The sequence below is a fragment of the Mus musculus genome, chromosome 12, assembly GCF_000001635.26.
Source record: "Mus musculus strain C57BL/6J chromosome 12, GRCm38.p6 C57BL/6J".
In the NCBI taxonomy this organism is placed as follows: Eukaryota; Metazoa; Chordata; class Mammalia; order Rodentia; family Muridae; genus Mus; species Mus musculus.
In genome coordinates, this window is record NC_000078.6 from 15,790,533 (window position 1) to 15,817,588 (window position 27,056).

At 46.9% G+C, this 27,056-nt stretch overlaps 1 protein-coding gene, 1 long non-coding RNA gene and 1 other non-coding gene across 7 annotated transcripts in view; 1 reads left to right on the forward strand and 2 right to left on the reverse strand.

Annotated features, from left to right (window-relative positions):
• Positions 1-1,192: 1,192 nt before the first annotated feature.
• Positions 1,193-26,430, reverse strand: Trib2 (tribbles pseudokinase 2). 3 transcript variants are annotated; one of them, XM_006515054.2, is made up of 4 exons: positions 26,251-26,352; positions 24,699-26,066; positions 19,164-19,456; positions 1,193-3,544 (listed from the first exon to the last, which is right to left on the reverse strand). In XM_006515054.2, exons 2-4 carry the CDS (start codon positions 24,966-24,968, stop codon positions 3,076-3,078), a joined length of 1,032 nt encoding a protein of 343 aa, XP_006515117.1. In that variant the 5' UTR covers positions 24,969-26,066; positions 26,251-26,352; the 3' UTR covers positions 1,193-3,075. The 3 variants fall into 3 exon arrangements, with proteins under 3 accessions (XP_006515117.1, XP_006515118.1, NP_653134.2); XM_006515055.2 differs by lacking the exon at positions 24,699-26,066 and having other exon boundaries at positions 26,251-26,430; NM_144551.5 differs by having other exon boundaries at positions 1,195-3,544; positions 24,699-26,253.
• Positions 10,462-10,569, reverse strand: Mir6387 (microRNA 6387). The gene has a single exon (NR_105809.1). It is a non-coding gene; the product is annotated as a microRNA 6387 (primary transcript).
• The window catches only part of Gm5432, a 71,904-nt gene continuing 71,252 nt past the window's right edge, over positions 26,405-27,056 (forward strand). For all 3 annotated transcript variants that reach the window (XR_001780551.2, XR_001780550.2, XR_001780549.2), the window contains exon 1: positions 26,405-26,565. This is a non-coding gene — a long non-coding RNA (predicted gene 5432). The remainder of the gene's footprint in view (positions 26,566-27,056) is intronic.

Consider the following 27,056-nt stretch of genomic DNA (forward strand, 5'->3'; position numbering starts at 1 on the left):
ATATCCAGAAGCAGTTATTTAGTGACTGCATCCTTCTAGTGTTGTCAGATTTGGGGCCAGCTGCTGGCCAGGTGCTGAGGATATAGGGGTGATGCCTTCCAATTTTGAGCAATCTGAAGTTAGAAAAACTGGTCCTCTTGGCTTGACAGTCTCTGCTTTAGCCATGTCCTCCCATATCTTCTAAGTGCATCTTTGGTGGGACACTGGAGATTCTGTTCTACAACCAGAAAACATTGTGGCAACTCAATTAAGTGTCGTAATACTTCACACAGGGTTACATCTGCATATTTCTGCTGTTTCTCTTATCATCTCACCTAATACTTTTCCTTCCAAGAATACCTTCCCTCCTTCTCTCCCAGATTACCGTGTGAAAGACCTGATCAAGTAGGATCCCGGCACAGAAAGTGTATGTCCATGAATCCCATATGCACCCCCTCCAACCCCCCCCCCCATCTTCTCTCTTGCTCCATCTGTTGGCTCTCTATGATGTGAAGAAAAGACAGAGGTGTTTATGGGGTATCTTGGATTAGGTGTGATCCCTTCTGGGCTATCATCCTGTTCTGATCAAGGCAGTCAATAGATGATTACCTAGAAACCTTATCTAGCCTTGGAAACCCATGCATCTCAGAGAGAAGGGTATGGGCCGATATCAGTTGGTGGGAATTGGGTCCTCTCAGATATTTGAAAAGGTGTGGTTTTCCTCAGACAATCACATGGGAGAAGGTATTAAGTTGTAGAGTAACCCAGATAATTCTGGTGTGACTGTTGCACTCTGATGGAGTGAATGTATCTCCCTCATCCTTAGGAGCATCTGCCTCTGTCTCTTTTCTACAGGACCCATCTCAAGCTGGAGAGTTTGGAAGATGCTTACATCACAGGCAGTCAAAAGGCTCAAGATTAAATAGATGTATGGACCAGCAGTCATACAGCTAACACCTGTGGGCTGTTTCATCATTGACAAGATACTTGCTTGTCTGAGGAAACAAACAATTATAAGTAGAACTTTATTTCTCCTTTCTAGGAGTGAGCTGACACACCTAGATTGGCCAGTATGTGTCCCAGTTCAGAGAGGTTGCTAGATGGGATGAATCAATGCTGATTTGACTGGAAAGAGTGCATATTATGGATTTCTTACTTGGCATGTGATGGTCACAAACACACTGGCAGAAAAATCATTTTTGAGGCCCCAAACTTTTAGTTAAATACGCACAATTTTATTGATTGAAGAGATTAGGACAAAAACATTAAACCAAATACAGGACAAAGCACCAGAGGCCATTAGTCCCCATCATGCATGTTTCCAATCTTTCCTCCCACCGAGGACTTTAAAAACAGGGGAGAGGGAAGATAAAAGGTCCTTCTTGCCACAGCACCATCTTCTGAATGTAAAAACCCTCTCTCTGTATCTTCCATTATCAAAATAGAATCAAGGGTAAATCCATGGCAGCTTGGTCTCCTGATTATCAGTGGGGAAGCTGTCCTCCTGGGGACAGGGGCTCCAGTGGAGTAGGCGTGAAGCATCCAAGAGTCCGCACACACATGCCACATACTAGAGTGAAGCACAGATTCAAGTAACATTTACACACTAGAGTCCACGTGTCACCTACCCAAAAACAGGACCATTTCACAAAACAGATGCAGGCAGGAAAACCCAAACGACTGAGGTACTGGGAACACAAATATTTATGCCAAAAGAGTTCTGTATCATACAGCAATAGAAAAGCCAGAGTACAAAAGGAAAAACATTTTGCCACTCAAAATCAAATAAGGCTATCTAGAGAAAGCCAAATAAAAGGTTATTCCAGGGACAGAAATACTCAAAACAGGGGAACAAAATTATAAATGTTAAACTACAGCATGTAACATGTCATCCCGTTGACCCGTAATTGAAGTACTGGCTTAATACATCACAATGTGACATTTTCCTTAATAAATACAAGGTGCGTATTGGGACAGAGAGCTGTTTGTATGTATATCATCCTGGCTTTTGGCTTATTGCCCGTTTACTCTTTCTGTTCAAACCAGAGGGCCTTTCCAAGCCCAAAGGATCATTCTTAGCAAAGAAAAGGAAATAGCTGCCCTGTATTTTATACACATGGGACAACCTGTCTCGTTTTACTAGTTTCCCATAAAGCAAAAACAAAACGTTGAGATCAGCATCATCAAAAAGATCTGACTCCAGGAGGCGCCTGCCCTCTGGGAGCCCCTCACTGAATTTGGAGCAGAGAGCAATGTCTACAATGTGAACCCTCTTCCTTCAAAAGAACAAAAACCAGAAAGGAGTTGGATTTTTCTTCTTTTCCTTTCTTCTTCCCCTGAACTGTGATAATACATCTGGAAGTTTGACTTCTGATAGTTTCCTGCTACAAAAACCAGCTGATACAAAACAGAAATGTCTGTGGAGGAACAGACTCCCCCTCCCCGTTCAGGGAGCAAAGCGTTAATGTGTTACTTCCTAACCAGAATAGGACATCGTTTATTTAGAAGAAATGAATTGGAAAGTGCGAATGAGAGACGACAACTGGAACTTTTGTTTTCTTTTAGTTTAGCACCCAGGTTTCAGGTCAGTCTGTGTGCACCGAATTATTATTATTTTTAGGTGAATCTTATTAATTATTACATAGGTGGTTGGTCTGTTCCAAAAAAAAAAAAAAAATCTTCGATCAATTGTCCCTTCCCTGAATCGTAACAAGAAGTTAAATGCTAACAGTGCAATGCCAAGGTAGGTGTTTGAGGCAGAAGAGTTTGGATTCTATCGAGATCTGCAACTATTTCTGAACAAAATGAAAAGTGGGGTAGAATAGCCCTACTGGTAAGGGGGACTCTCAGGCTACCCCAGGGAAGAGAAGCTTAGGGGAGGGGCTCCCGTCCATCTGAACCCAACCCCCATCCCACACGTCTTGTTCCCATGCTACGTGTTCCGTCAGCTCCTAGAACATATTCCTTCTCTGAACCAAGAAATGTGTAAATATGAATGTCCGTCTTGCTTCTCAGCCAGGCCACCTGTGTCCCAGAACTCCTTTCTGGGGCTCTCTCTTGCTCCTGGTACCTGCTATGTGTCCCTGGGCCTTGAGCTCAGTTAAAGAAAGGGTCCAAGTTCTCCTCCATGTTGACGTCTGGCACCAGCTGGTCACACGCCTCTTTAGCACCAAATCCCGAATTTGAGACACTAAAATCTGTAGAAAACCAAGGATGGTCCAGAATTTCCTGCGAGGTCAGCCGCTCTGACGGCTCCCGTCGCAGGATGCTTCGGATGAGGCACTTGGCCTTGGGAGACAGAGTTTCTGGAATGTTGAACTGGCCCCTGCGGATCTTACTGAAAAGAGAACTAGGCTCAATGTCATGGAAAGGGTAACGCCCCACCAACATGGTGTACAGCATTACCCCCAGGCTCCACACGTCCGCTGCCTTGCCCGAATAACTGCCGCTGGTGTTCAAGATCTCTGGGCTGACATACGCTGGGCAGCCATGCTTGTCAGAGAGTGAGTCATCATCACCCCGGAGAATGTAAGCGTCTTCCAAACTCTCCAGCTTGACACGAGTCCTGTAGGAAAGAGACAAAGACAGAAGCTCCTAAGGATGAGGGAGACACATCCATCGACACATCCATCCCATCGGTATATCAGGGTTGCTGATGTTTGTGCATCCATCCATCCATCCATCCATCCATCCATCCATCCATCCCTGTAACAAGCTGGATGTCACTCATAGCACAGAATACTGAAGCTGGGGGTTTGAGTAATTTTCTTGAAGCCTTCTAGCGTGGACAAGAATTCCTTACTTTGCCTTCTGGGTTCTTTAGCTGTACCCGCCACTTTTCTTGGGACACAAGAAGAAAGGCAGGGAGAATTTCGGCTCAAGTGGTCTCCACGACCTACTCATCTAAGCCTAGCATCCAAATACCAAGTCCATCTTCATTTCCAGATTTTCACCTGCCCTGGCCCGCCTGTCATACCCCCAAAGCCTTGGGTCCTTGACCTGGCACCTATCACTAATTACAGGTGCATGGTTCGCATGTGACTGTGTGTCTGGGTAGATGGGTGTGACAATAGCAGTGTGTTGCCAAGAGTCTTCTCAAACTATTTATCCCACCTCCCAATCCACCGACTCTTCAAGAACTCAGCAACTTATCTATACAAATATGCAAGCCCTAGATGTGCTAGAAGGAGTGGAGAAATACATGTGAATTTCTGGCCCTAACACCTAGCTTACATCACCTATATGACACACACACACACACACCACGCTTCATCATTGAGTGTGAAATAAAGATATACACTATGGAAATGGAAAATCTAGAAACTAAGATGACTTCTTAGATCAATCATATTAGTGCAAAACAAACTGCTGCTGGGCGTGGTGGTACACACCTGTAATCACAGCACTTGGAAGGCAGAGGCAAAGATCAGCAGTTCAAGATTAACCTACACAGCAAATTGGAAGCCAGCCTGGGCTTTGTGAGACTGGTAAACATACTCCTTCCCTGTGTTTGAAATGAAAACCCTTTTCTCTTAGGCAGACAGAGCAGAGCACAACCCTTTGAGTAGGTAGTTCTTACCACACTCCTGGAGTCCTGCTAAGATGGTAGCTAAGGACAGTTGGAGCTGGAATTGGGCCTCTGGGGTACTTAAAAGACCCATAAATTCACATCACTTATCCTTGTCTCTCAGTGCATACATCCAGGCCTTCATCCTGCTTGAGTGCATAAGCTAAAGGGTTCAAATTAGCAACAGAAAGTGTCTGGACAAACTACAATGGGGTCACCTTGGTCATCACTCACAGCGTGTAGCCCAAGACCATCTTCCTCTCATCTTCTTCCTTTTTTACTCTCTGTACCTACAGATCTCAGTCTCTCAAGGTAGTCTGAAAAGTCACCTATGGCAACTAGTTAAGGAGAGCTGCTGGGAGCTCAATAGTAGAGAAGATGACAAAAGATGGGTTGCTTCTAGGATCTTCTATGAACATGTTCCAAAAATCAAGCACTGATTGCTTTCCTAGACAGTGTGGTCTTTAGGGGTGCAGACTCCCAGTCAGGCGTATCTCTCACCAACTTCAGCTGTAGCTCCAGCTAAGTCACTCAATCTCCCTTTAAAGAGGAATACTGCAGAAGGCTGTGTTGTGTTGTGTGTGTGTGTCTGTCTGTCTGTCTGTCTGTCTCTGTCCCTGTCTCTCTCTCTCTGTATGGTTTATTTTGAGGGTGCTGTTTTTTTCTTTTAATACAATAAATTTTACATTAAACGATTCACCATCATAACCATTTTTGAGCATCCATTTAGTTCACTCATGATATCCAGTAATCACCATGCACCCACCCGCACAAGGCTGTCTCTGTGCCAGATCTAACATTCCGCAATACACAGCAACATGTAATTCCCTCTGGCATTCCCTGAGCCATCTTCTACAACACCCCTACCCCATGCCTGCTTTCGAATGCTCCTGAAACTAATGGCCTACGAAACTAAGGAGGCTCTAGCTGTGTTAATCTGGAATTGAACTGATTAAAGACAAATCTTTCTTTCTCCAGCTTATTTCTCTTAATAGGAGGTGGCAGGTGGCAGTGACCCACCCACTGGTCTCACCAGATGTTCCAAACTGCCCAGAGAGGAGACTATGAAGCCACAGGGAGGGAGGGAGGAAAAGAGGGAGGGAGGGAGGGGATTCTGAGTAACATATACCAGGGCTCCTCTCAACAGCTCCTTCCACCTCTAGCTTCCTTGATTCGGCAGCAGAGCAGTTGATGTAGCTATGAACTGTAACCTTGGAAGTAATTCCTACTTCTGTGTGAATGGCTACCAGTTCAGGAGGAAAAGTTGGAGACAGAGGGTTCAAGTTGGGGCAGGATTCTCATTACAAATCCCTCTAGGAGTGCCCTAGGTCATCCACATAGAGGCCAGTGTCCTTGTCATGTCTGCTGATTGATCCCATGTCTGTGTCCCTACCCTCCGAGCCTAATCTATCTGTGTTACACACTCTTCTGATTGCCTCAAAGGCAATGTCTCACTCAGTCCCTCCGAGGACTCATAATGTCCCCTGCTTAGAATGTTCTGCTGAGGTACAATTCACTGTGAGTCGGCCTCTGTTTAAATGACATGATGTAGGTCTCACCTGTGTGCCCTACACAAAGCTGCCCTGCCGCTCCGATCAGCCTTGGCAATGCTGCTCATGTCCATCAACACAGTTTGTTATTCAGAACTCCTAAATCGCTAGGTGGTCATCTTGGATGAACCCTGGCTTCCTCGCCTCCAGGAGCTTGTGGAAGCAAAACAGAGTGACTTTGGATACAGAGGGAGAGACTTGCTACCTGTTGCTGCTGTGGCTTACATGCCTGGGCCCACTGCTGGCACCAACTGGCTTATATGAATGATACAGACAAGCAGATGCTGACTATGGGGGTTTCAGCTCTGCTGTAAAGAAATAGTAGCCCCTGTTCTACTATCTAACTAGAATTATGTAGAAGTCAGGACAGGTCTATTAACCAGGCCTGTGATGGGGAAGGAGAGACAACAGGAATGAAACCCTCCCTCCACCTTCTCGGGAGGAACTCCACAGAATTTATGCTATGCCAAATCTTTAAACCTGTAGTGTAGTCCCTGTTTATCTCTTGCACATCATAACTGTACATTCTGGTTATTTTTTACTCCTACCCCCATATTTAAAGTTCCCTGACCCCTCATCATGGAGACCCGTGTGTGGCCCCATAATTAGGGCTTTGGACTGTAGCCAGGACCACCACATTGTCCATTACCACTCCCCCAAGTGAAGTTCCCCTCTCTCTCCCGTACCTCAAGACAAGAACTCAGAAACTATGCAGATGCTTAACGCAACAGAATAAGGTTACTAAAACCACTAGCCTATAACTGAGGCTGGGCTGCTCCTGGCCAATCTACAGGGGACTTCAACCTCCTTCCCTTTAGCCATTCTCAACCTGTGAGTCGAAACCCCATTGGCAAACCGTTATCCTTCCAAATAGTTACATTACAATTCATAACAGTAGCAAAGTTACAGTTATGAAGTAGCAGTGAAGATAATTTTATGGTTGGGGGTCACCACAACAGGAGGAACTGCATTAAAGGGTCGCAGCACTAGGAAGGTTGAGAACCACTGTTTCCAGAGCTCCATCAGGCAAGGTCTGAGGATGCAGTGAGGAGCAGCTGGATCACTCTGACTCTGGATCATGTGCTGAAGCCAGTGAGCTGTCCTAGGAACCAGGGCAACTCAGATAACAAAGCACATACCGAAGTCAGCTTCAAGCTCAAGTTCGTTCTTTAAAAAGTACTAAGTACAAATGTCAAATGTCATCTACATGCCTAATGCAATCCATGTGTTTATGGATCTGTTTTCTTTACATTATGACATAAGTGGAGTATATGGTATGTGTGTGTGTGTGTGTGTGTGTGTATGTACCAGGAGCCCTAGGCACAGAGGCCAAGTCAGTCACATCCAGACTGGGTGCTCAGTTATCCCATGGAGCCCGTTCAGCCACTGATACTCAGAAGGCTCCATCCAGGTCGGTACAGCCAGCTTCTACTTCCTTCCACAGCATCAGCATCCAAGTCAGGACAGAGGAGAGGGGAAGAGCAGCCTGGAGACAGGGTGGAAAAGAAATGCAGCCCCAGAGGCTCTCCCTGACCTTGCTCCTCCCCGGAACATCCTCGGCTTGTTTATATCACTCCTAACAAGGGTCGAGGCAAGTGGTCTGGATTCTATCTTTAAACACTGATCTTCCGGGATGTTCTCCATGTGCTGGGACAGAGGGAAGTGCGACAGGAGACTTGGGCTGCAAGCCCCAGTGCCTGAGGTCCTATTGTGCAACCACAGGAGCTACCCAGTGCCTCCAAGCCTGACCCTTTATCTCCTCTCAGGAACGGAGCTGTCTCTGCTTCTTTTTCCAGGACTGAGTTCAGGGAAGTGACCTTTGCAAACAGATTTCAGAGTAGACATGAATGAATAGACTTTTCCTGAAGTCTCCTAAACAGTCTGGGGGGTGATGAATTTCCCAGGCAAAGAAGTTGATTTCCATAAAAACCAACAAGAGCATCTGTGGACCTGGTGATTCAAATAGCCCACTAATCATTCAGGCATTTAAAAGACATTCAGGAGCACTTACTCTGATAGAACTCCCAAATTAGGCACTAGGGATGTGTCCATAACAAGCAAGGCCACAACCATCCCCTCTGTTTTGCTGAGGATTAAAGTAACTCAAGACAGGATATCCCAAAGAGCCCAGTGTAACAGAGCTGACTATAGCATGGTAGTAACTATACAGATCCAAATGTTCAACTGAGATTCCTGCTCTCAACCCCAGAGCTGAGCGGTGCAGACAGAGGAGCAAGTATAAATGCAAGGCTGGGCAGATGGGACCAGAGAAGATGCTGTGCCCACATTTTCCATTGGGACTTCTGTACTTGTTCACCCTTGCTTGAGATGCTCTTGCCTAGTATGTGGGTTAGCTCAGCCTTGTCTCTCAGATAATCAGGCTATCCATTATTGTGTTGGAGGAGACAGGGATGATTTATGACGAAAACATTTATGAAAGTGACATGGTGATAGGAGGGGGAGACAAGAACAATGGGGACTGAATAACTATAAACTCCAAGGAAGGCAGAAGCCTAGAACAGACCACATTGGACCAGGGAAGCTAGATCTCCCTGGGCCCACTTCTGCCTGTCTCTGGCTTGAGAAGGTAACAAGATGAGTTGCTTTAGACGTCACAGATAGACGATGCTCACAAGAGGGTAACCTGTGTACTCAATGATAGGCAACCTAGTGCCAGGCCTGTATCATCATAGCTCAGGGCCGAGTAGGGAAGCCAGAACTAGCAGAATTCTATTCCCCTCCCAGCGCCTGTGGGGCAGCAAGATCCCCCCTCAAAAACCAGGTCCCCTCACCCATCTCCAGCACAGGCCCCAAAGATCCTCCAACTACCAAATCCATTTCGCAAAGTAACCCAAGGCTCTTTCAATTGTTTCTCTCCCATGAAATATGATGTAATAACTACTATGAAAAGGGCTTTTCTAGCTTCTATATTCCTAATCATTCTGCAGCTGTCAGGCCGTTATGCTTCCTAGAGGACACCCTTACAATCACAATGCGATGATCTGAAAAGCAGCAGTACCCATGTAGCACAGACAAGAATCGCCAGACGCTGGGATTCAACAGCCTGCCTTTTTGTGTCTCATAAAAAAAAAAAAAGAAAGACTGGGCTTAGGCTATGCATGATTCCTATCAAATAAGGAAACAGAGGTGGGGAGAATTAAACACCCCAAGGCACACCCAAGCTAACTGAATCAGAAGCTCACCTGAATTCATGTCAGGAAGATTCGGGTGTCACTGTCCCCTCCCAGTACATCATGGTACCATGATCAAAAACTAAAGGTGCTGAAGATGTTTGCAAAGACATGGTGCTAAGTAGATGGAGACAGGGCTCTTCCAGTTTCAGATTTATCCTGTCCCAGATTTATTGACATACAAAGCCATCCTATGAGTTAACTCAGTGCCATATATAGTACATGGTGTAGATAGAGATGTAGAGATGGAAAGACCCATATACTTTCTAGATGAAAAAGGCTAAGCTATCAAAAGCTGAGGAGACTTGCTATCTGGCAAGTAAAAGCAGAGCTGGTATTCAAAAAAAAATTTTTTTTTACCCTCTATTATAGTGTCCTACCTATGACAACAAAAAGAAAGAACAAAAGGAGAGAGAGAGAGAAACCAGCCCCCAACAACAAACCATGTTTTGCTTTCAAACCCTTAAGCCTCACCCTGAGCTCCTGGCAGGAAGAAGAGAGGACAGGGTGGAACAGAGTGGAGCTCAGCCAGGAGTTCAGCAAAGTGGGCCTGACAGGGACAGGAAATCCGGGCGCAGATCATCCAGAGCTGCAGACTAGGTCAGCCTCAGGGTCCAGGGCAGACTAAGAGCCAAGAAGAAAAGATGGGCTACTGCCAGGCTGGCCTTACTCTGTTCCTGAAAGTGTACCCTCCATAATCAGGCCAACTGTGCAAGAAAAATCCCCACTATAGTGAGTCACAGAAGGTGCCCAGGAAAGAACCATCTAGCACTGTAGGTAGCATGGCTCAAACTCTGCAGCCCTACCAGACCTGGTCAGGCTGCTACATGGCACAAAACAGTCCTTCATTTAATCTTGTTTTAGGTATGTACAGATTTTTCCAGTAATCAACTGTGAGCCACTTCTGCTCCAGGGCCAGTATCAGTGGTTCTCCTGTCTGGAAGAGCTCACGACGGATGGCAGCTGGCCCACAGTCAAGAAAACCCTCCATGGTGCAAGACAGATGTCAAAAGGAAGGCAAATGCCAGGGAAGCTAAGCCACAGTATCTTGTACCAGCACACAACCCAGGACTGGTTGTTTGCACATATTGGATGCTCAAGACAATTGGAAAGACCCCAGCAGCTGAGAAAGGTAAAGGACCTGTCAAGACATGGCTAGGATGAGGAAGCCACTTGAGTAACACACCCACTGCAATGGAGCCTCCGGCATTGTGGGCACACCTCTGACTCACTGAGGCCACCGGATACACAAGGGAAGCCATTCCACCTGGAGTGTCATTCTACTGCTTGGAAGATTCCACAGAAACCACAGCTTGCAGCCCTCAGGGCTTCCTGACTCTTGTCACCATGGAAACAGACAGGGAAACCCGAGCTGGAACACAAAGCCACACTGATTCCCCATTCACCACTTGCTTCCTGCACTTAGAAGTGGCTCCTGAAGGATCTGTCCTACCCCAGAGCAATGGATTGATTCACGTCTCGGAAAAGCTTCTCCAGGATCGGTGCTTGTGAGCGAGCATGCCCTTTGGTTTTGACATTGTACCGCTCAGGCTGGGTATCTACCTGAAAGCTCCTCTCTAAGCCTTGGGCATTCCCTGGGCCAGAAGAGGATGCTTCCCCTGGCAGGCAGCCCAAAAACTAGGGATCCCTACAGATGGCTTAACCAACAAGTTCAGGGAACCAAAAAGTCTGGCCATGTTTTAGTATTGACGTGTTTCAGATGTAGAGAGTATAGCTTCCAGTCTCACTATCCCTGGTTGTCTTCCTTGTATACTTCTCGCCATTCGAATATGGTTCCAACAATTGGTCTAGAGAGTCCATTTGTGGGCTTCAGGTCAAGAACAAGATCAGGGAATGTATCCAAGGCCCTAGTCACCTGTCATTCTCATTACTGGTTCTCTAGATGAGCCCCACCCCACAACAGCTCTTCTGCCCCACCCCCACCCCCCTATCCCCAGGTGCCTCTTTGTTCCACACTCCAGCTGCTGAAATAGTGAACTGCCCGTCCCATTGTCTTTCCCATTCTGGGCTTTCTTTTACTGATGCTTGCCCCACCAACATCTAGCACTGCAAGCAGACAAAATAAATACTTAATAAACATTTGCGAGGACAGATGATTTCAGGATCTAAGCCCCGCTTCCTCCAACCCTAACATTCATATCTAGGATTCTTAAAGAATAATTAAGAGCTATGTCTGGAGCCCAGAGAAACTTCAAACAGATTGGACTTTTCCATTGGCTAGAGAAAACCCCACAAGGACTGGAAAAAGCACATTTGGAAAATGTTTCTATCCACTGCCTTCTATATCTGTTCAACACAGACAGGGATTTTTCTTATAATATGCATCTTCTTGGGTGTGAGGGACTATTGATACATCCATTTCACCAACTGTCACTCATTATATAATTAAAATGCTAAGTCCATATCATACAGTGCTGTGAAAGAAACAGAAGCCACCCATGGAGTAACAGGACTGCCTGTGGTTTTGCTTAATTGGTGGTACCATCCATAAATGTCAAAACTGCTTGGAAATCTGAGCTTCAGGTAGACACTGGGTGCTGGCTCCACTAAGTGTACACCTGTCTAACTGTGTCACAAGAGTCTTTCTAGGGAGTTGGGTTTGAGAGGCAGTATCTTACACATATGACATAAAGGACAGAACCTGAAGCTGCCATTATGTTTCACAGGGAAGACTTTACAGCTAGCTTCCCTGGCTTCAAAGCTTGCAGAAACCTGGCTGGAAAATAATGGGCCTCAACTTCCTTACCTGCAGATGTACAAAGTCTCTACTAGGTGGTTTTAAGTTTCATCAATTCACACATCGACAGACAGTATGAGCCAACAAGATGGTTCAGTGGTTAAGGCACTTTCTGCCAAGTCTAATGAATTGAGTTCAATCCCAAGAATCTGCATGGTATTAGGAGAGCACCGACTCCTACAAACTGTCCTCTGACTTCCATGCATGTGCCTCAGTATCCATGTGCCTGAATGCATACATGTGCACACTTGCATGCATGCACACACACACTCAGTAAACAAACAAACAAACAAACAAATAAAAGAGTAACTAAATTGAAATGAGTTGATTTAAGCACGGTAGTTAGGATAGAGTCATTCTGATCCATGTGGATCCTATAAAAACAAGACACTGGCTTCATTGGCATAATAGCCTCTAGAAGTGCCTAGCACATAACTGGTGCTTAACAAGTGTTCCTTGAATGAACAGGTGAGTCTCCAAGTTTCAGATTTATAAAGTGCAATCCCATAGACAGTGGCTGGAAGCAGGGATGGCATTGGCATCTTTCAGATCAGCCAGTGCAATAGGCTCAGTCCTGGGGGCTTTCCATACACCATCCCTAATTAATTACAGAGAAGACTAAGGAGGCAGAGGCATAAAGATCATTGCAGATTGGAGGCAAGCCAAGGTTACATAGCAAAACCCTTTTGGGGATGGGGGATGTTCAAAGTGCAGGAAAGATGGTTCAAAACTTAAGAGCACTTACTATTTTTGCAGAGGACCCATTTCGGTTTCTAGAACTCACTTGGGTTGCTCACAACCACCTGTAACTCTAGTTCCACTGGATCCAGTGTCCTCTCCTGGTCTCAGGGGATACACAAACACGTGTGGCAAAAACACATACACACACACACATACACACAGAGACAGACACTGGCACAGACATAGGCACACACACACACACACACACACACACACACAGGCACAGACAGGCACACACACACACACACACAAATAAAAATAAAAATAAGACTTATGAAAAATGAGAGAGGAAGCTGAGATCATAGGACAAAGTGGAAGAATTTAGTTTCTCACCACTGTGCCAACTTCCTACTTTCCTAGGTCCTCAGACACTCCCATCAGTTGAAGGACTAAGTCTAGCACAGCAATACATTCTACCAAGCATAGCTAGGAGCCAGGCTGCTTCTAGGGCAAGAGCCCTGGGAAGACGGGCCAATTCTCACTGGGATGAACAAAGCCCTTCCTAAATGAAATTACAGTCTGCTGAAAACAAGGACTTAAATAAGCCTTCCTTAGGCATAAATCAATAAACCAAGACAGCAGCAATGGGTTAATTTCTCACTCAATGTGCAACTTTGAAAATAGCTCTCTTTGAAAGGTGTCTCCATGGGGATCCATAAGTTTTCTAGGCTCCCATTCTAGGCAACGACCTACATTTCAATGATTTCTATTTATCCCTGTCTCTCTCATCCTGCCATTAGAATTCAATCTGAGCTGTTCCTACCCAAAAAAGGAGATTCTCACTTATTCAACAAATAGCAATGCCTACCATGTTCTGGAAGCCATGAATGAGATCCCACTTCTGTCTCCAGGAAACTCAGCCGTCCAGCAGGAGCAATGGCAAAGCAACAAGAGGAGAGCTTGGTAAGGGGTATTGAGGTCGGACCATGAAAATAGAGTAGGGAGGGCCGGGGGATAGGTCAGTCCTTAAAGTGTTTGCTGAACAAGCCTGAGAATCTGAGTTCTAAAAACCTCAGTGTGGGGTGTACTTCTAATTCCGATTCTGGGCAGGTAGAGGCAGTCAGGGATCCCTGGGATAACTGCCAAGTCAACCTAGCCTACTTAACAAGCCTGAGGTCCCAGTGAGAGACCCTCTCTCAGAAAACAAGGTGGACAGCTCCTGGCTTCTGGCTCCCAAAAAGCAGCAGCCAAAGTCCCTTTGTCCTTCACAGGCATCCTGGAGAGCTTGTTAAGACTATAATGGAAAGACAACTTTGCCCAAGAGTTGCCATAGGCACAAGGACATATAATTGGTCTACCAAAATATGAACATTTCCTGAAAGCTTTGTCTCATCAAAGCTGAAAGAGAGGGGGAGAGAGAGACAGACAGACAGAGACAGAGAGACTGAGAGACAGAGAGGGAAAACATCCCTAAACTAGAGTACCTACAAGTTGCAAAACTATATATATAGATATTAGTGAGCGAAAAGCTGTGCCTGTCCTCTGGGGCTCTGATGCCTGCCCTGAATCCTTTATTAGATATAGCAACCTCAGTGAAGGAGGGAGCAACTTGAAGATCTAAAGAGCCAACAGACAGCAGCACCCCAGAGAGATGGCCTTGACTTCTGCTGTTGGGGGAGGCAGGAAGGCTTTCCCCAACAAAGGGGTACAAGCTGCACTTCTTATACCAAACCCACCCACACCCCCTCCCCTAGCCACAGAGTGCCTACAGGAGGTCTCAGAGCCCAGAAAGAAGATCTGCTTCCTCACAGCAGCTAAAAAGCAACCACCTTAAGAGATAAAGATCTCTGGAGCAGAGCAGCAGCATGTAAAAAGGCAAGTTTCTGAGTTCACATGGGACATTTCAGTGCTGAGAGATGTAAACACTGATCTGAGGCTAGGGGGTGGAGCCTGGAGATGGCAAGAAGATGTGTCCCAGAAGAAGCATCCAGCAGGACAAAACGGAGCAAAGGTCACTGACAGAGCAATGTTGCACCACTTTCCTTAGCAGCCTGTGGGTGCAAAGAAACAAAAGGGCAGAGGAAAGCAGCTGTGGAAGAAGCCAAGGTCAACATTAATCACCTTCCTTCTGTAAGGAGAGTATTCCCAGTCCATTTTATAGTGGAGGCTTTCGGAGTGTACAGGTTAGGTGTTCTGTCAAAGTGAAATTTCTTAATAAGTGCAACAGCAGGGGCTGGAATCTAGACAGCCACTCTGGCTCACTTCTGAGCTCAGGCCTTTCTTTAAGGCCCAGTAGAAATATACAGGGTCTCTAGCAATATGGTCCTGTGATCAAGCAGGTCCCATGGGGAAAAATAGGCCAGGAGGTATGGGAGAGACCCTGTGTCATTATGGGTAAATGTTCTGCCTTCTTTCAGATCTGGAGGAAGTCACACAGGCTTCTGCAGGACTGAGGGTGCAAAAGGTTCCTTGAAATTTGCCCCAGGCAAGTTCAATGAAGGCTTAGGATTCATTTCTTCAAAATAAGGTTCAGTGATGGTGGGTCGTCACAGTGAACACAGAAGAGGGGGTCTACTCTGAAAAACACCGCCCCCTCCCCAGTCTGGGTGGAATCAACTTTGCACTAGAAGGAACTACTGTGACTGCTAGAGAGAGTGACTTCATCACTCACGAACCCACTAAGGCTTCTGGACTGTTCATGCATAAAGACACTGTTTTGTTTTGTTTTCTCACAATGATTTCAAGTACAGCTCTGCATGCAGATCACACCATCACCTTGCTGAATGCTAATCACCTTCCAGGGAAGCAACCATTCTGTCAGTCTTGAGGAAGCTACAGCTTATAAACCTTTAGAGAAATTCGAGACCAGGACCTGAATCTAGAACCTAAATCAAAGCCAAAGGGAATCAGATGAAGCCAAGCTATTGATGATCCCAATGCAACCGTCGTAGGTATCCTGGCCTTGAGTTTGCACATGACCTTGGGTGACATCTAAATGACATAGTATGTGTAGAGCATGGACAGCTCCACTAAGAATCTTCATAGACAGCTCTGGATTCAGTCAACAGAACACAGGTAGGGCTCAGCCAATTCTGCCACAGGACAGCTTTACCTTCTACTACTCGGTAGATCAGGAAACAGAAGGTTGAGTCAGGGGTGGAGCCTATGCTTGCATACTTAGGTGGTTGAAGCAGAAGGATCCTAAATTGCAAAGTAACACATCTATATTGAAAAACTGTCTCAAAGGAAGAATGGGCTGGGGGGGGGGGGAGAGAGAGAGAGAGAGAGAGAGAGAGAAACTGGTGGTTGAATAAGTAAACGAGGACTCCACCAAAGTAGTCTTTTGCAGTTAGTTGTTTCAGAGTTTTGTCCATCAGACCAAGGAAGAAAGTGTTAGAAATCAGACAAAGACTGCCTTCGGGTCATGCTCTAATGTTCTGTCACATGACGATATCTACATTCCTTTGGCTCACTTCAGAAATGTCTATTTGCCATGGGTCTGACCTTGGGATGTGCCACCCTGATACTCACTGATGCCTGACTAGGTCTCTAAAGTAACCTTTAATCCCACAGAGCCCGTGAGATACGGCTACAGCATTCGAGGGGCCATGTGCTCTGGCAGAAGAAAGGAGTCCTTGACAGTTGGGTTGACTTCCTAGAGAAGCTCATCCACCTACTGCATGTTCTTGGTGTTGATTCTGAGACCTTCACATTCCTGCGTTCAGAGGCACTGGCTACAAAATGTTCATGGGCTGGGAGGTAGCTCAGTGGTGGAGTGCCAGCCACAAATGCACAAAGAGAGTTTGCTCTGCTGCAACACACACACACACACACACACACACACACACACACACATAATTAGGCAGGCTGACCTACAACTGTATTGCAGGAGGTCAGTAAACACTGCCTCTTACTTTTGTAGCTAAAGATGGTAAAGGAAATATCTTTGACCAATCCATATTCATCTTCCAAATGAGAACATTCAAAGAGGAGATATATATGTGAAAACTAAAAACGAGTGAAGAGTGTTTATGGTAAAGCCATAAGGTTGAGAGATGGCGGCAGCCCAAGGTCATAACAATTATTAAGGACAAAAGTATAAGGACCATATCCCTGGGTCTAAGTTCGAAGGCTGGAGTATCTGAGCTGGAGAAGGAAAAGATACAAATTGCCCACATTCTTATCTTCGAAGAGCCTGCTTCTTCACTTTGTTTTTAAAAATGAAGTCATCTAATCAAAGACCAGCATATGAGCTGCCAGAGTAGCTAGTGTCCACCGACCCCACCCCCATGGGTATAATATACAAAAGAAGCAACCTTTATAGGCACAGGAAGTCCAGAAGCTTTCTGCATGCTGTATACATAGCAGGATTATAAACACCCATGAAATTATTCCATTTGACTTAAGTAACAACAGGCCCTTTTCCTTTGCTAAGCCCCAAGTACTTGCCAGACATTAAGTCTCCAATTAGTTCAAACCATGAAGGAAAAAAAAAAAAGGAATACAGATAGATGGAAAGAAAGAGAGGTAGGAGGAGAAAGAGGAGAGTGAGAGAGAGATGAGAGAGAGAGAGAGAGAGAGAGAGAGAGAGAGAGAGAGAGAGAAGACAAAAGCGTACAATTCACTAGCGCCAGTTCATGGGGGGAGGGGACAATGGGTTTCTGTAAACAATAGTGTGAAAATATCACAGCCCACTGAGCTGGATGTCAAAGGCAATAGAAAGCAGAAAGGTTTGCTCCCCAAGGTCTGTGTGATTTGCAGAAAGTACCAAAGATATGTCAGCAGGGTGAGGGATTGAAGGAAGTGGAGCAGACTGACATCAGATGGTCCTAGATGACAGCCTTGAGGCTTTCCTGCCCTCTTTTCCAGTCCAGAATGACCAAGGACTCCATGGACTTGGGTGTGTGGAGTCTCTTAACCAATCCCTGGAGCACTAGTCTGGGGCTTTTGATTTGTGGGTCATTCCAATAGGGCACAAGGAACACGTAGGTGACACTGACTGAAGACATTGCCTGTGTCCCTCTAAAAAACTACATTCTTAAAAAGAAGCTTTACAAGTGAAGAGAAAGCTGGACTCTGGCCAGGTTGGCTAAATGGAACCTGATGAGTTAATGGTGTATCCATGAATGAAGTCCAGATGCCTGTGTCTTCAACAGATGTTTCTTGAGATAACCAGGCATCCTTGGTGGCTGGTCTCACACCATCAACTCCTCACCTGACAAGCCAGCCCTTCCCAGGCTACCATGTTTCTCTCTCCTTGAAACCTTTCTTGGTTACTCAAGATCTAGTGAGAACCGGCAAGCCCCATCCCCCTCCACATCACATGGGACCCAGGACTCACCTCTAGCTTTTGACAGGTCTGCGGTCTATCTATTTCTGAGGCTTACTTGCAAGCCTGTGGTTCATACCTACTACGTGCATAGGAAAGAGCTATTGAGGGCGTGAAAGGACTATAAACAAAGTCCTCCATTGGGGGCCCTGTGTTCCTTCCTATAGATGACTGTGAGCATCCACTTCTGAATTTGCCAGGCACTGGCATAGCCTTGCAGGAGACAGTTATATCAGGGTCCTTTCAGAAAAAAACTTCCTGATATATGCAATAGTGTCTGTGTTTGGTGGCTGATTATGGGATGGACCCCCGGGTGGGGCAGTCTCTGGATGGTCTATACTTTCGTCTTAGCTCCAAACTTTGTCTCTGCAACTTCTTCCATGGGTATTTTATTCCTTACTCTAGGGAGCTAGAAAAAGTACCCAAGAAGCTGAAGGGGTCTGCAACCCTATAGGTGGAACAACAATATGAACTAACCAGTACCTCCAGAGCTCATGTCTCTAGCTGCATATGTAGCAGAAGATGGCCTAGTTGGCCATCATTGGGAAGAGAGGCCCATTGGACTTGCAAACGTTATATGCCCCAGTACAGGGGAACACCAGGGCCAAGAAGTGAAAGTGGGTAGGTAGGGGAGCAGGGTGGGGGAGGATATAGGGGACTTTTGGGATAGCATTTGAAATGTAAATGAATAAAATATCTAATAAAAAATAAACAAAGTCCTCTAGGTTCTCAGTGTTCTGACAACATGAAGCCTTTATAAACCTGTCTTTGTTGACTTTGAAACTGCCACACTAGTTTGCAGCCTTCTTCAGAATTCTTCATAAAAACCACAGGCATTCAGCAGGTCACAGACTACTCTCTCTGCCTCCTGGCCTTTGAATGTTTCATGATCGGGAGTAATGGCTCCTTGTTTGCCAAGGGCATTGGGACACCACAATGCTCTCTCTTTGTTCTGCTTGCCTTAACCCTCACCTGGGTAACAGGCATCACCACAAGTTCCCTGCAGATACCCTATCGCGCGAGCACACACACACACACACACACACACACACACACACACACACACACACACACAAACACACACCTGCATGGGCTGAGCCCCACTTACCTCTCTTCATCCTTGAAGATAAATTTCCGCAGCTTGAGGTCACGCAGCACCAGGCCTCCATCGTGGCAATGGGCCACAGCTGAGGCAATCTGGTAGAACAGTCGGGCTGCCTCCTCCTCCCTCAGCTTCTTACAAGTGCGGACAAAGGAATGCATGTCTCCATAGCTTCGCTCAAAGAACACATAGGCTTTGGTCTCTCCCAGGAGGATTTCCGTGATTTGGTTGATGTTGCTATGGGCAGACAGGCAGAAGCAGGGGGCCAGGGACTCCTGGTAGCAGCTGATCTCAAACACCTAGGACAGAATTGACAAGACCCCAGTCAGAGGTACCTCCTATGACCCAAACTGCAGAATGCTGAATCCTCCCACAGGCTCGTGCTTTGACATGGCATAAAGAGTATGAAACTTACACCCCACACACCAGTTCTGTCTGCTACCAGCTGTGTAATGTAGTTCAGGGGAAAAACAAACAAACAAACAAACAAACCATGTCTTGCCTCCTCTGAACCTCCAAATCTTAAATGGCATAACATGGATAAATGAAACGATTCCATGTTGGGAGAAGTCTAGGAAAAATAGTAAAATGCTAAGTTTTACTAGTGTGTGTGTGTGTGTGTGTGTGTGTCTGTCTGTCTGTCTGTCTGTCTGTATCCATGTGTGTATCCCTGTGTCTATGTAGAGGTCAGAGGTCAATCTCAGGTACAGCTCTTGAGGAAACTATCCACTTGTTTTTTGAGACAAGGTCTCTCATTGCCCTTGAACCTACCAACGTGGTGAGCCTAGCTGACCAGGGAGCCCTGGAATCCTCCTGTCCTTGTCTTTCCAGAGCTGATATCACATGCATCACACACAGCTTTTTAAATGTGGGTGTTAGGTATCCAACTCAGATCTTTACAGTTGTATGGCAAGCATTTTACTGTCTGGGCTATCATCTAAGCCCAAATACTATTATTCTTCCCTATAGTTTCTATAGTTACATATTTATAGAAGAAATGGATGCAGAAAAATACTAATAGAAGGAAAAAACTAAGTGAGCCCAGGAAAAACACAAACAACTCTTTACTTTTTAAAAATGCATGGAAGACATACATGAATGAACAATTAATTCATTTACTATCAAGGCTTTCTTCCATGGTTTCCTATGTGTGATAAATTAGTTTTACAGCTGTGCAAACTGAGGCACAGAAAACAAGCCTAAACTCTCATCGCTGTTGTCCTCACTCCCACCCCCCAGGGTGGCTCTAGGATTAGCACAGGGGCCTTCTCTGTAGAGAGCCAGGCTGGCTTCCCTCTTCCCTCCACAGATATCTAACTCAATGAATCAATTATGCAACGATTTTCTATGAATCAGAGTTAGCCTGCGAAATGCCACCTCACTGTTGCTTAAGAAAAAAATGCACCATCAATACCTTCTGAACAGACCTAAGAAACGAACGAACGCACAACAAAGATTTGAAGGGTGGAAAGGGAGCTTTTCATTCACGTCACAGCCTGTAGTTACTCAGCTAGGGCAGCACCTAGGGCTGGAACGGGTTTCCCTTGCTCAGGGGGAGAATGTGCAGGGAGGGGAGGGGCTGTTTGAAAATGGTATGGGGTGAATAAGGGGGTGGGGGAGGTTCATTTAAAAGAAGGTCTAGCCATCCTCTGTGGCAGTGAGCTCTTCTTCCTCATCAGTATTTGGAGTGCAGTAGGAGAGAAGCAGGAAAAAAAACCCTACCTGGGGGTGCTTACCGCTCTCACTAGGCCACCATTCACCCGAATAGGATAGATAAAGTGCACAAAGAACCTCCCTTTTGTATCATAAGTACCCTGACTTAGGCATCACAACCTTTTGTGGGTCCCGATCCCACCCAGGAACCTCTGTCGCCCTTCGCTTTGTTAACAAGGCCCAGTCCGGAATGCACGTGTTACCCTAAAATCCTTCTGAGGGAATTCCTGGGCCTTCTGTAGCCCATTCAAGGAACACAGGCTGCAATATAAAATTCCAAGAGTTAAGTAACTGAGCATTTAAAAAAAAAAAAAAACCTGTGAGTCAAACAGGGACAATAAGCACCTCACTGAGGCTGGTGCTAACTGGGGCTGAGGAAGCAAAGTCAACAATCAGCTGTGAATGAGGCATAATGAGGTACCTCAGGAAAGTGGCGCAGCTGTTGCCACTACACCCTTGAATTTAAGAATGAATGCTTCAGCCTCCCCGGAGACCACAAATCACACCCTGATACTGTCAAATGATGACCTCAGAGCAGTGACCTCAGTGGCCCACTCAATTAGGAATCTGAAATGCTCGAGTCAACCTTAGCTTACAGGCTGCAGGCCACAGAATCGGGGAAGCCTCAGCAATTTCATCAAGGAACACACACACACACACTCTCTCTCTCTCTCTCACACACTCACACACACACACTCACACACACACTCTCACACACACACTCACACACATTCACACACACTCACACACTCACACACACACTCACACACACACTCACACACACACTCACACACACAAACATACACACACACACACACACACATACACACACACACACACTCACACACCGTAGTGGCTAATGTCAACAAGCTGCATTATATAAGTGGCATGATTTGTTCTGAAGCACCAGGCTGTGGCTTCTGTCACCAGGGCCTACCGGTCTGATTATTTATAATACATTTCCTGTTTCCAGTTGCCTTTCAAAAAATAAAATAAAGTAACCTTTTGCTCGGCATGGTTAGCCTGTTCTCTTCCCCATCGCACAGCTGAAAAACTGAATGAACAGAGAACTAAATGAAAGTAGCAGATTCGTGGCAGCCTCCCAATGTGGCCGTGCCCTTTGTAGGAGAATGCAAAATGGTGGACAGAAAATGAAAAGCTAAAAGAATTGCTTACATTTTCCTAAACAGGAAGGAGTCAAAGTTTTATTAGTGGCTATAACAGGCATTTATAGGCTTGGGCTGGTATTTAAACCATCACCCTCAAGTGCAAAAATCAAGCCCTGAGCCTGGGTGCCAGCTCCTTTTAAATGTTTAATTGGGAGTCTTGGTTATATAATGTGACAGTTCAGATAAGGCCCTAAGATCAGGCCACATTCATCATGTCTGAAAAGAAAAAAAAGAAAGAGGGCCCATTCTGCCAAGATAGTAATTATGTTATTCTGCACAGTAGCTACAAGAATTTTTGTAAAAACAGCTAAAGGCCCCCTAAAGATCCTTTCCTACTTTGGCTAACTAAAGTAGGCTTGTGGAGGTGATAATCAGGCTAGGGAATTTTGCTTATGCCCCTGGAAGCCCCTCCCCCCTCCCCGCCTCCTCCCCACCACAGAGTGTCCTACAGAATACTCTAATGAACCCCCACAATAAATACAACCTTTCTGGTTTTGTACATTTTTTTTGCATAAACATGAAGTTAGGAAACAGGAACCCCATGTTAAGACACCAAAAGGAGGTGGGTTCAAATGTGGAGGTTTTCGAATCCTGTAGCGAGCTAAAGAGCCCACAGTGTGTATATTGGGGCAGTCATAGCATCACCGTAATAAAACTCTCCTAGAGAGGGTGGCACACAGCTGTGCTCAGAAGTCACCCACATCACCTCAGGGGAAAAAGACAGGAGAACAGAAGCTGTGGAGTCGTAAAGGGATGACCTCTGTCAAACAAAACAATGATACCACACTTAAATCCGCTTGCAGCCGCACTGTAATTGGCGAGGACCTGATTCAATCTTTGAAATAACTAAACCAACAGATTAAGTACAGTTTGGGGCCAGGGAGCAAGTCGGCAAATGACACTGTAAGGTCAGCCTAGAGTGAAATATGTCTCGAAGGATCAGAAAGGAAAACGAACAGAGAGACCAGAGATAGCCCTAGTTTTAAACAAAGAAAGAATAGCAAGATGCTCTTGCAGAATTTGGCCACAGACAGTTCTTACGTAAAATCATCTCCAGCCTTTGGAAGAGAAATATATTAAAGTGCTGGACTGAGGGTGAGCAAAAGGAGGGGGAGGGGCTCTCTGCCGATGATGGTGCATATTTCATAGGAGAATGACAGCTCAGTGGAATTCATTCATTTCAAAGGATGACTGTCCTATTGTGCAGTGTGTGGGGCTCCAATCAGGCTCTGAGTTGCCTACTAAATTTAATGCTTTAGCTGGGCATAGTTGCTCTTGATTACAGTAACTTGGAGAAGATGCAAAAACCCCCAACACTTAGTACATGCAAACAGCAGCATTTAAAGAGTCTCTGGTTTCCTCTAAAAATCGGAAATAAATAATCTCAGAACTGCCTTCTGAGATCTTCACCCACCCGGTTTTTGCAAGGAAGCGCTCCAAGTCAGCACGAAAGAAGGTGATTTCACAAAGCAGCCAGTGATTAATTGAGGAAAAGTGTAATACAGTATTTGTAGCACAGCTGTGCACATTACCCATTTTAAAGGCAGCACAGTCGCACTTCCACCTCAATAAATAAATAAATAAATAAATAAATAAATAAATAAGAAGAACCTAAATTTAAGTGGTAATGTATTCTTGATCTACATCTGGGGAAGTCCTGTTCTCCACTGCAGTAGGAAACTGACTGTAGTCAAATACTTTGTTATTATCCTTCCTTGGTCCTCTTGTCTGGTACTCGGTTAGCACACACAAAGACACACTGACACATAGAGACACAAACCAGTTACTGTTCAGGGTCAAAGACAAAAAGGAAATTGAAGTGTCCTTCTTAGTACTAGCCCAGGGGGCTCTAAAGGGCAGTCTCTAAACAGGCAAAGGTGGCCTTGTGGGTGCAGGGGAGTAGCAATGGGGGTGTGCAGTCAGGGAGTCTGAAGACGCGAAGAAACCTAGACAAAAAGAACCAAAGGATTCGTTGTTCACCCAAAGGTGCGCAAGGGGCGAATTTCCACCCCAACCTTCCTTTCCAGGCTTCAAGCCGAAGAAAGAGCTTTAAAACTCCTCTTTTCCCCGGCTAGAGCCTTGGTCTCAGCCAGAGGGGACACTTTTTGTGTCTCTTTTAAAAGGCCACCTTTGGAACAAAGGTTTAACACCTGCAGGCTGCTAAGAACAATGGCTACAAAAGAAACCAGAGGAGCAGCGTTTGAAAACCAACCGGGGATTCCCTAGTCCTTGCAGCGAGGGGAGGGGAATCGACTCAGAGAGAGAAATGCCCAGGCAAGGGGAATCAGCCCGGTGCACCCGAGCTCTACGAGCCTCCTAAGGGGCACGCGTGTCCGTGCCCCAGTTCAGATTCGCCGCCCTCCCTTCCCGGATCTCCCCAAAACGCCCCCGCTGCAGCCCGCCTCATTGTCTGAAACGGTCTGAAAACTTCGCAACTAGTCGAACGTGGACAGACACACAAATAAACCCTCTTAACGAGGCCACGCATAATGATCCCGGGAGTCTTTCGCCCCTGGACTTGAGAGCTTTCCGACCTCCCGCACCGTCCCCGGCCCCTGGCAAAAGACCCAGGATGATTTTTTTTTAATTTTTTAAAAAAAAAATTTTAATTTTTTTTAAGCAAAAAAACAAAACGCAAAAGCAAAGCTGGGCTGGTTACCTTGCAAACCAGCTCCTCTCCGCTGTGCAGATGCACAGCGCGGAAAACGTGGTCTCCCTCCAGAGGCTCCAACAGTAAGTATTTCCCGATGCAAGAAACGCAATGCGACAAGTTCGGAGTCTCGGGCGGGCTCGGAGAGCCAAGGTTCGGGCTGAAACTCTGGCTGGGCTCAGCGGACCTTATAGACGACAGCTCTTCGAAATCCTGGGTTTTGTTCCGCGATCTCCCATATCTCGCTATTGTGATAGGGGTAGACCTGTGTATGTTCATGAGTGTGAGGATCGCACACGACAAAACAAACAAACAAACCAAAAAACCCCTCTGGAGAGATGGATGAGCCGCGCCGGTGCAGGCGCCTCGGTGCTACCGACTTAAAAGGATCAAGAAGGGAGGGGACCCGTCTGGGGCTCCGTGGAGGAAGAGTTAAGAACTAGCCCCCAGATGGGCGCTGCAGGGCTGGTCCCCGGCTGCGAGCCCCGCTCCCGGGGGTGCTCGCTCTGCGGACAACTCGGGTCCTTTTGTTACCCAGAAGCTGCCAGCGCGGTGCAGAACCGCACGCTGGACTCAGTGGGTCTCTGTTCGCAGCGTGGATCTGGACGAGTGAGCGTGCCTCTGGGGTGAGGAGCTGCAGCGCCGGGCTTCTGAGCGATCCCCAGCTGAGGATCCGCAGACCGGGCGGAGAAGCCCTGCGTGGAGTTTGTGCAGTCTTCAGGGAGCGCGCGGCGCCGGCTCGCCCTCCACGCGTTAGAAACCAAACAAAAAGAAAAAGGAAATAAGCTCGGGTCTACCGGCTCACGCCGCGCGGCAGCCAGAATCCGCGCTGCACCCCCCTCTTTTTGGTGGAAAGGGTGGGGGGCGTGTAAGGGGGGTGCTAGAGAGGGCAGTTACCTAAGTCTTAACTGTAGATGGCGTCTGAGGCTTTTCCAAAAAATCGCAGAGCTGTCTCTCTCAAGAAAAAAAAAAAAAGACAGAAAAAAAAAATTGCAAAGGCGCTTTTAACTTGGGGCGGTCAGCAGTGGCAACAAAAGATTGCAAAAGCTGAGTAGGGAGTGCGCGGAGTAGGGCAGGCACAGGTACCGCGACAAAGCCCAAGGCAGAGCCCGCGCGGTCAGCACTAGCTCTTGCTGTCGCTGCTCACGTCCCAGATCCTCCTCCGATGAAGCAAGAAGTGCGGGCGGTGACCTGGGGGGTACCAGCAGCAGGAGCTTTCCGGGGGTCCTGCAGGAGCTGCCAGCAGATGCTCCCCGGACTCCGTCAACCCGCGGCGTTCCTTTTCCGCTGCACAACTGGGTCTTGAGCCTTGAAACAATTTGCAAACCACTCTTGTCTCCCGATGCCTTGCGACCAAATTGCACGGCGGGGTTTGCTCTGCAGGAAAAATAAAAATCGACGGCTTGTCTTCTTTTCTTATTATTTTTTTTTTCTTGCCACCCAGAAGTAGGAGAGGACCGTGTATTTAAAAATTAAAGGGGATGGCCACGGCGCCCTAGGCCAATCCCGGCGCTCAAGCACGCCCGCATCCCCGGGCGAGGCGGTATTAATAGTTACTTACGTGGCCGGGGATCTCGGAGCGAGCCCGGCTGTGTGTGCGCGTATGTGTGCGCGCGCGCCTCGCTTGCTCGCGCTCGGTCTCCCCATTCAATGTCACCGACACATTTCCACAGAGCCCCCGCCCTCTTCGCCGGCCCCGCCCTACCCACGCCCCGGCCCCTGTCATTGAGCCCGGAGCCCATCAATCAGCGGCGCCGCTGCCAGTGCGCGCGCGGCTCCCCTGCGCCCGCCGGCGGCCAGGGCTGCTGCCGCCACTCCTGCAGTGCCCCCACTGGGGGCGCCAGCCTCGCCCCCGGATGGCTCGGCCAGGCGCGAGGTAAACAGTGCTTTATATCCTTCCGCAGTCCAAGGGCTCTGGGCTCCCCTGGCCTGCTGTTCGCGCTGCAGCGACAGGGATGCTGGACTGTGTATCTGCCACCGTCGCCACGCAACACCGGCAGGCTCAGGTCAACTTTGAGACTTAGATCCTCTTCCCCGGGATTTTCCGCAGAAAGCCTCGCATCTTCTGGGTACCGGGCACCCCTCTGCTGCTATGTTAACCTGAACAAGCAGTTCCCCGCGGGTTTTAAAAAAAATGAAGGATTCTTGCAGCCCACAGTCTCTAGAATTAGTTTTATTCTTTCTCTCCGGTTGCTTATCATTTCAACAGAAGTCCATTGTGAGCTTGTAGTTAGTGTCACCACCCCTCCCCCACTTACCAGTTATAGGATTGGGGATCCTTTCAGAGTCTTTTGACTTCAGGACAAGGTCTTTGGGGAGAGCTCAGGAACACACACCTTTGCACCCACACTTCCAGCAAAGGATGTT

Excerpts from the sequence above, each read along its gene's own strand:
- Trib2 (XM_006515054.2), bottom strand. The coding sequence starts at position 24,968 with ATGAACATACACAGGTCTACCCCTATCACAATAGCGAGATATGGGAGA. Across the intron at positions 19,457-24,698 it reads GAGAGGAGCTGGTTTGCAAG|GTGTTTGAGATCAGCTGCTA; the intron begins GTAACCAGCCCA and ends ATTCTGTCCTAG. Across the intron at positions 3,545-19,163 it reads ATCTTCAAGGATGAAGAGAG|GACTCGTGTCAAGCTGGAGA; the intron begins GTAAGTGGGGCT and ends TCTTTCCTACAG.